Source organism: Pinus tabuliformis, chromosome 9 (assembly GCF_031772625.1).
Source record: "Pinus tabuliformis cultivar Carrire ecotype Pingquan chromosome 9, CPIR1, whole genome shotgun sequence".
Taxonomy (NCBI): Eukaryota; Viridiplantae; Streptophyta; class Pinopsida; order Pinales; family Pinaceae; genus Pinus; species Pinus tabuliformis.
In genome coordinates this window covers 253,139,793-253,148,956 of record NC_142307.1, presented here as the reverse complement: position 1 = coordinate 253,148,956, position 9,164 = coordinate 253,139,793, and the positions used below count along the sequence as shown (strand labels likewise).

The following is a 9,164-nucleotide window of genomic DNA, read 5'->3' as shown; positions in this document are numbered from 1 at the left end:
ATAAATATTAATGTTAATATTGATTTGAATATTAATATAAAATTATTATATTATTAATGAAATTAAGAATTTTAATATAAATAATATAATATTAATAAATATATTAATTTAGCCCGATTAAAATGATATATAAATAATAGAAAATAATATTTTCTTTCTGTGTCAACTATATTTACTAATGTTAATATAATTGTATTAATATTATTTTTTCAATATATTTAAATATATCTCTTTCACCGTTCAAATCATGTGTTAAAAATTACATTATCCTTAAACCAACATGTTCACCTGCTCTGACGAAGAAACAAATGTGCTAATGTTATTCACGGTGTTAACCAGGAAATCTTTTACATCCATCTCGCCCACTCGAGATGCATCATGTCCTCCATTATATTTTCTAAGTTATTTATGTCAAAAGGATTTTTATTTATAGCGAGTAAAAAGGTGAGGCATCAGCACTGCAAATGAACAACGTAGCAATAGCGATGTAGACAGTCCTCAGAGAAGAAACCAATCCTTTATGTACCCACAACAGGAAATGCTGCATCTCATTTGCGAATGAGAAAGGCTCCAAGCAGATCAGTCCGATTGCGCACATATTCCTGGCATTTGGCAGTTGCCATCTTTTCAATTCTCAAAAAGAATTCATCCGTTAAAACATCTGAACCCAACTGAGCCCTCACCAGATTCTCGAACGCTGCCCTGTAACTGTTTGATACCATCCTCCCGAACACCTCCTCATCATTGTTTCTCATATCTGAAATTGCATGCAAAGGTAACCCACTGAACACCTTCACTCTCTCCACAATCTCAAAAGATTTCTCCATCTTCACTATGCTTTCCAACTCCGCAACATTTGGGCAGAAGAGCGGCAGATTGAATGAATCCATTTTCTCCTTCTCAATCATTCCCTGAACCTCTTAAAATCCATCAAATTCCATATCAATTATATTAACATTCAAAAGCAGAAGAAGAAGAATATTACCTGATTGATAAGCTCTTCAAACGCAGCTTGCATGTGATGAGAAATGTGTCCTATTCCTCCTTGCTCTTTTATGTCGTTGGAATTACGACCCGCTAGACATATGAACATGCACCCTCCGGGTACCATTTCCTCTGCCCGCGCTGCCAAAAATGAAGAAAAATCTTTGCGAAATTGGGAAAGATAAGCAGCACCCACTTCATCTGTGGATATATAAACTGCCCCTCCATTCCAAGCTGGAGAATTTTTGTTTACAACGCTATCAGGAATCTGCAATATAGATTTGACTCAATTAATACGTGTATAGCTGGTAATTATTTTACACTGGCGGGAATTGTCAAATCTTAGGTTGCACAAGTTTCTGGTACGCCGGTATTTCAGATACGCTGGAACGAGTATCTAACATGGCTAGAAGTTTTGTCCGAATTTACAGCAAATTTTAAGTTGGGAGCAACAACAATATTATATATTGAAATTTAATATATATTAAAAATAAAAATTAAATTATTTATTTATTTCTATTCAAAACTTGCCAATCAAATTTTATTTTGTAAAGAAATATGTAAAAATTTCAACTTTGAAATATTGCTAAAAAAAATATTAAAATATTAATCTATCAATAATTTTTCAATCAAATTCCTTTTGAGCAAGGAAACATGCATAACTCCCAAACCCGAAAAAAATTGTTATTACTACATTATTAAGTGATTTAATGCAACATTATATGTGAAGTCGCTACGTCAATTCCTCGCCCTTGATGTAACCTGACCTATATATATATATATATATATATATGAAAAAATAAAATATATATTAATAATAATTAAAAAATTAAAACAATAGGGTTTAAAACCAATGTTATTTTAAAGAGAGTTTGTATAATAAAATTACGAATTTCCAAGTTAATATATATTTTATACTTCAATAAATATGAAAATTGAATTAAAAACTGTTTTTTTTTCATAATATTTATATTTCATAATTTCAACTATTTTTTTTTGTTAGTATTCCATCTTTTGTCGAGTTTGTCTAAATGCTTTTATATCCATCCACCATCCGTGTATATGAGGAGAATGAATAGTTTTGCAATGATAAAGATCAGGATAGGCCAGACGCCTCATCTTCATTTGGATAGAATGGCATTCCATAAATGGGTTGTTTCTCTTAGTATACAGATCTAAACCAACAACATACCCTTCCCTTTGCACAGTTCCATGAGTTGCAGCGTCAAATACACCTAACTTTGCAATTATTCATTGCATTGAAGCTCCCAAAACATCAAAAATTTGTTGCAATGAAGCTCCCGAAAAGCTCCAAGGCTCCCAAACTCCAAGAGCTGGGTGGGGTACGTGCTCTCCAATGCCTGTGAGCGATACCCGTGTAACTATGGTCAATTCAACAATGAGGATAGTCTTTCAAATGCAAGGATGATGGCTATTTAAATGCACGCTAGCTCATCATTGCTATTTAAGGAAAACCGTACTACGTGGTGGGAGCGTTACCCGTGTAAATATGGTCAAATAAACATTGAGGATAGTCATTCAAATGCAAGGATGCTAGCTATTTAAATGCAAGCTGGCTCACCATTGTTATTTAAGGAAAACCATACTACCTGGTCTTAAAGGGGGCAGACTTTCATGCCTCTCGGGGTTAACCTATTTTTTTAAGTTGGAAGAAGATGAGCTCTTAGCCAAGCAAAAGCAGTGTTAGGGCATAAGCTTGTAATTGAAAAGTCAGAAAATATATTTTCAATAATATTAAAAAATAAATAAAAAATAAAAATTCATTTATAATATTTTCATTTTCACGATGATCTTTTCAATAATAAAAAATTACAATCTTATTACTAAAAATTATATCACTATAACCTTTCAAATTGATATAACCTTTAAAATAAAATAAAAATAAACTAAAAAATAATAACAAAATACTTAACAATATTGAATTGGTCCAAACAAAACGTAATGTTTTTATAAAATTTTTATAAAATTATATATTTTATAAAATCAAAATTATTATAATAATAAAATTTAAACTTTCTCTCCTTAATAAACCACATTAGTTGGTTCAAAACTAACAGGTAAATAAAATTTTCAATATAATTATCACAAAAAACATTTCTAAAAAACTTAATATAAATGACAAAAACCTAAATTCAACAATAAAAATATTTAATTTAATAAATATACATAATTTAAAAAATACAATTAAAAATACATCTAATATTTTACTCTAATTTATTTTATTATAAATAATATAAACATAAATTTTCACACTTATATTTAAGAATCTTGTATATTATAACTTTGCCTCATAAACATCTCAATGATTGAAATCTAAATATAGATAGCTTTTTTCCGTTCGTTCTTTTTTTTTTTAACATTATTCAAAATAATTTATTTTTAATTTCTCATAAACAAAATAAATAAATTAAAATATAAATTTATATAATAAATTAAATCGTTATATATAAAATATGATATATGATTAATATATATAGAAAAACAAATTTTTAAGATAAATAATTAAAAAAATAAAAGTAATAAAACCTTGGGTAGTTTCAGTGGTTAGAACGAATAACATTAATAGTTTTTATACATTAAACACTTTGATATAATACAGTTTCAATGGTTAGTACAAATAACTTTAAAAGTTTTTAAACATTAAACACTTTGATATAATTTGTGGATTATTTCATTAGGTTTAGAAATTTTTGTGAGAATAATGAAATATAATCTCTAATAAAGTGAATGATAATTTGCTTTATTTATTGATTCTTAGAAAAAGTAAAGGGGAAAAACATACCTATTTCAGGATAATCATTAGAAATCGTTAAGATTATTAAAAATTAATTTAATAATAATAATAATTATTATTATTATTATTATTATTATTAAATTATAACGATATATATATATATATATATATATATATATATATATATATATATATAATTTTCTATTATTTTGAAATCAATGATTATAATAAGGTTATTGGTATCAAATTGGGCTAAGTTAATATAATAATATATATAATTTAAAAGTAATTTTTGATTAAAAAATTCAAATTCTATATTTTTAAAATTTTTAAAATATTTCAAGTTTTAAATTAAGAGAAGTTTTAGATATTAATATAACTATAAATAGTATAGCTACATAAATTAAATAGTTGGTAAATGTTAATAAACATCACATAATAAATATGGAAACACTTATCTCATAATATAATAAAATAATAAATAATAAAAGAAATTTTAAAAAATATTATATAATTTAAACATATATATTTAAAAATATGTGAGAAGATTGGCTTGAGGGAGCGATGGCTAGGGTTTATGGAACTACCCTCTGCAGCGCCGACGCACACCAGAGCAGAGGTAGGGGGAGCAAAGGGGTAACCAGGAAGGGAGTCTGAGGTCCCCACAGACCAGCAGTCGTCAGGTTCCTCCACAAATTGGAATGTGATTCCCCTGCAGCAGATCGACCACTATTCAGGTCATGGCTGAATGCGCCCCTCCTGATCTGTTGCGATTCATCCAGAGCGGGACAAGGGATCATAGGAACGGGAAATTTGAAGATAGACAGGTACCTGTTTCGGTCAAATCAATCAGTTGGCAAAGGATTAAAGGATGCCATTTGGAAAGGTTGGGCAGCGCAGGACGGGTGTTGGGTTATCAGCCCGGGCGAAGTTAACGCAGATCTGCCCCTGACAGATCTCGAGGTGAGCCCAACCATATTCGTCAAGGCCAAAACACTACATGCGTTTTTTCTGCAGGGAAGGACAAAGGCACTAGAGCCGAGGGTAGATGTATCAGGACATCAGAGCCGAAGCGGTGAAAACAAAATCCTAACACTGGCATCAGGGACTATTTATGGAGGCAATCGTCCGAGGAACTGGATCGATGGTGATGAGAAGTCCAATAAGGAGAAATCCGATTTGATGCCCTCCACCTCAACCCTGATTCGATCCTGGGTAAAAGCGGCGCACTGGACGGGGGATGGTCCCTCCTCTACTGAGGTTAATGGCAAAGCTACAACCAGTAAAAATAAGGAGAAGGACAGGGTTTCTTCCTGGAACAAGGAAAAAAAAGGGGAATACGAGACCGCAACGGAGGGATCTGAGCCCAGCAAGGACAATCACTCCAAAAGAAGCAGTGGCCATAACGTAGGGAACACAGAGCATACTCTGCGGCGAAGAGAATCTGCAGATCCTTGGACAAACTATCCTCAATTGGCAACAAAATCTGGATATCCGGTAAGTACCCTGAGCTTCCAAGTTTTTATCAAAACGACAAACTATCCTCAGTTGGCAACAAAATCTGGATCTCCGGTAAGTACCCTCAGCTTCCAAGTTTTTGTCAAAACCCTTGCCAGAAAAACACATTTACTTTGGGTAAATGGGACCGACTCTGTGAAGCATCTGAAGAATCTTATCCTGCAACAAGTGGGATACCCCACCAACTCACAATATCTGATACATGAGGGCAGAGTATTACAGGACACCAAGTACCTCAGGGATCACAAAATCACATCTTTGTTAACAATAATTCTCAATATGAGAATAAGAGTGGGTGTGGCAGACAACAACAAAAATCCTTATAGGGGTGAGGGAAGTGGGTTTGGTACAACAAAAAATGTAGGAACACATCAGGGGAAAAAAATAGGAAGTATATCCTTCAAAAACATTCTTCAGGGGAAAAATACAGCCAAAACAACACCAAAACCAACAGGTATGGAAGCAAGGCCATATATTGTGGAACAACTGAATCATACCCCATAATTAAGCATAGAGATATCAGAAACAAATGAGCACTGCACTATATATGAAAGACAAGCAATAATATGTAGATTCAACTGCTTTTGGCCCAAACCTGTTGATCTATTTCACTGGATTTTCACAAATTGGACTACACAATGTGAAATACATCTCTGTTCCAAGGGGTTTTTCATAGTGAACTTCCCTACAACAGAGGCTAGAGACTTGGTAATACAGGAAGGACCTTGGTTTTGGGGGTCTACAGGGCTCTTCATCACACCATGGTTCCCAGAATTTGATGCAAACACAATGGTTATCTCTAAGATGCCAGTTTGGGTTCGCCTACACAATCTCCGAATACACTTCTGGAGTCAACAAGTATTTGGAGGAATCGGGAATACTATTGGGCGTTACATCAAAATGGACACCCAAAGACTGTAGGAAAGAATCTACACTTTTGCAAGAATATGTGTGGAAGTTGACCTTAGCAAAGGCTTGCCAGATCAAATCCAATTGAAGCATAGATAGAGGTGCTGGATACAGGTTTTAGATTATGAAAATACATCATTCAGATGCAAAACATTACAACAAATAGGACACCTACAAAACACGTGTCCAACAGCCAAAAAAGACACTCGGAGGAAGAAGAAAACAGGGAAACAGGCCAAGGGATGGAAATTTCCTCCCCCACTCTCGGAGGATGAGGAGGAAGAAGAGGTGGAACGTGCCACTCCCAACGAGACCAATCAGATGAACAAAGAACCAGAAGTAGAAGACATAATTCCACAAGAACCTATAGACTTACAGTCAGCAAGGATACTAGAAACAATGGATACCAGCAGATCCAAGCGGCAACACATATCAGAGACATCGGATTCTAATAAAGACAACCCCCAACCTCTAGCTAATACAATGCTAGCACTTATATCTCCAATGAAGACTGGGGGGGTGGAGAAAGGTTGAGAAGAAAAAAGGGCGAAAAGCTTGACTTTTCCCCCATCTATACTCTTTCCACTTGTTTCTTTTCATTTTTTGTTCTTTTGGTTTCTGTGAAAACTGGATCAGTATCTCAGCATATGCTTGTTAGCATCTACAAAATGTAATTTTATCTTATAAATAAAATCTCAGCATATGCTTGTTAGCATCTACAAAATGTAATTTTATCTTATGAATAAAATTCCTACTTTCTACGGGAGAAAAAAATATTTAAAAATGTGTAGAAATAATAATAAAATAACAAATACTACGTAGTAGCTAATATTTGTCACTTAGTTTAAATATAACTTAATTAAATTGAAAAAAAATAAAGAGATAAAATTTTCATCACAAAAAACACAATTAATAAAATAAAATATTGTATTGTTAAATACTATCACAAAAAATTAAAAAATATATCTAACTCATAGTATTGATATTAACACATATACAATTATATATATGTTTTATTTTTCATTAATATATATAAATTTTTATAATTAAATTTATTAAAATATGTCTTTAATATAATAATAAGTCATTTTAAATTGAAAATATAGAGAAAAATTATAATTTATGAAATTGGAAATAATAAAAAAATAAAATAAAAATTAATGTATAAAGAATTTTTTTGGAAGAAATTACATATTGAAGATTGGTTCACCTTCAAGACACAATAATAACTAAATAAAAAAATAATAACTAATAAAAATAAAATTACTACACAACCCATAATAAAAATCTCAAACAATCATCAAAAAGGAATAAAAGGAATAAATATCTTTTATCTTTATCATAAAAAACTCTTCCTCTTAAAAATACATATTTTGTAAAGATTAGTTTTCTTTCATATATCTAATAAATACTATTAATAATAATTAAATTAAAATTAACAAAAATAAAGCATCATTCGGTTTTTGTTTTTTAAATTAAAAAAATCATTTGACTATATGTAAAATTGGTGTACTTCGATATAGGAAGAGCGTATACCTGCGAAAGCCAGTGAAGGCTGCTGGAAGAGTGACAAAAATGGAGGCTCCGAGCTGGAAAAAGTCTTTTGTAAAACGATCCGGAGACCACTGTCGCAAAGTAAGATCTTGACGCCGGAGGCTCACTGAAATTATGCTCGCTTTCATTCTTCTTGTGCGCGCGGTCTGCTAATTGCTCATACGGAGGCAGCGAACGGAGGAGGGAGTTAAAATCATTGGAAGGAAGATCAACAAAATTAACTTGAAATTCCGGCACCTCCACACAATGAGCACTGCACGTTGCTTGTACGGCTTGGACGATGGTGTCCGCGACAATAAGTGTGTTAATTCCCGTTGCACACCCAAAATCTGCAACGCGAAATACCCCATCTCCTCCTTTCAGGTTTTCAAAACTCATACGTTGACAGATTTCATGCTCCAGAAAAGGCTGTATCACTTGTATCGATTTGAACTGCAATTGTATCTCCAAATATTAATAGAATGGACGAAACAAACTACAATACTCTGAGAAGGGATTGAAGTGGGGATCCATCTTATATAAGTTTGGAGAACCGATCATGATTATGATTCAAGGACAGATAATTAATTGAAATGAGATAACTAGTTGAAATAGGACGTACCTGGCGAACTAAAGAAAGGCGAGCATAACTTGTATCTCCATCTCCGCCATTCATGCCCAGCACATTCTCCAGTGATTTCACTCCCTCCATTGCAAATATTGGATTGCCTTTCCTGCAGATGTACAGCACTTCCAAATCTCTCTCTCTCCCAGTGAGAAGGAGTTCATGTGAGGCTATGAAACACGATGTAATGCGGGTTATTTATAGCGGCGACAATCGAAATACAATTAGAACTCGACAACTCAATACTTCAGTGCCGTGTGAGCGTCTTATTCAGCTAATACGTCAGTGCGTTGCACACCCAAGATCTGCAACGCGAAACACCCCGTCTCCTCCTTTCAGCGAAACACGCGAAGTCAACTAGAGAACATTAAGCAGGGATAATGTGAAATCAACTAGAGAATAGTCAACGACTAATGTCACACTCACCCTTTTCTTTATCAAGCCACTTATTTACTCACCCACCTATCCAAACAATCACCGTTCCCTGGAGTATAGTGAAAAGATTTATTCCTCTACTATTTGTGCATGCAAGCATGGATTGTCAAGTGGACAACTCCATGAAAAGTGCATGCAAGCATGGATTGTCAAGTGGACAACTCTATGAAAAGTAGGACATCCTCACACCCAACCCACACAAGTCAACGACTAAGGTCACACTCACCCTTTTCTTTATCAAGTCAATTATTTATATTAACCTTGTTCTCACGAGATTTTGTGTTCACCCGTAACCATTTTCCCCCTTACTCTTGACAATTTGGAAATTGTTTTCTTAATCACATCAAAATATTAAATTCATTAAGAAAATGTTACATTAGAACAGGCCATAGATTATATCGGGCC

General features: G+C 33.2%; 1 protein-coding gene across 1 annotated transcript; it reads right to left on the bottom strand.

The window, feature by feature from the left end:
* Positions 1 to 443: 443 nt before the first annotated feature.
* On the bottom strand, positions 444 to 8,469 carry LOC149148145 (indole-3-acetate O-methyltransferase 1-like). Its single transcript, XM_089440711.1, has 4 exons — positions 8,322 to 8,469; positions 7,703 to 8,152; positions 986 to 1,252; positions 444 to 911 (listed from the first exon to the last, which is right to left on the bottom strand). The coding sequence occupies exons 1-4, from the start codon at positions 8,409 to 8,411 to the stop codon at positions 549 to 551; spliced, it is 1,170 nt and encodes a 389-aa protein (XP_089296837.1). The 5' UTR covers positions 8,412 to 8,469; the 3' UTR covers positions 444 to 548.
* Positions 8,470 to 9,164: the final 695 nt, after the last annotated feature.

What these genes read in the sequence shown, in the direction of transcription:
- LOC149148145 (XM_089440711.1), bottom strand. Translation starts at nt 8,411, where the DNA reads ATGGAGGGAGTGAAATCACTGGAGAATGTGCTGGGCATGAATGGCGGA. An exon ending in GCCTTTCTTTAGTTCGCCAG is followed by an intron (nt 8,153 to 8,321) that starts GTACGTCCTATT and finishes ATACAATTGCAG; the next exon opens with TTCAAATCGATACAAGTGAT. An exon ending in TTGAAGAGCTTATCAATCAG is followed by an intron (nt 912 to 985) that starts GTAATATTCTTC and finishes TAAGAGGTTCAG; the next exon opens with GGAATGATTGAGAAGGAGAA.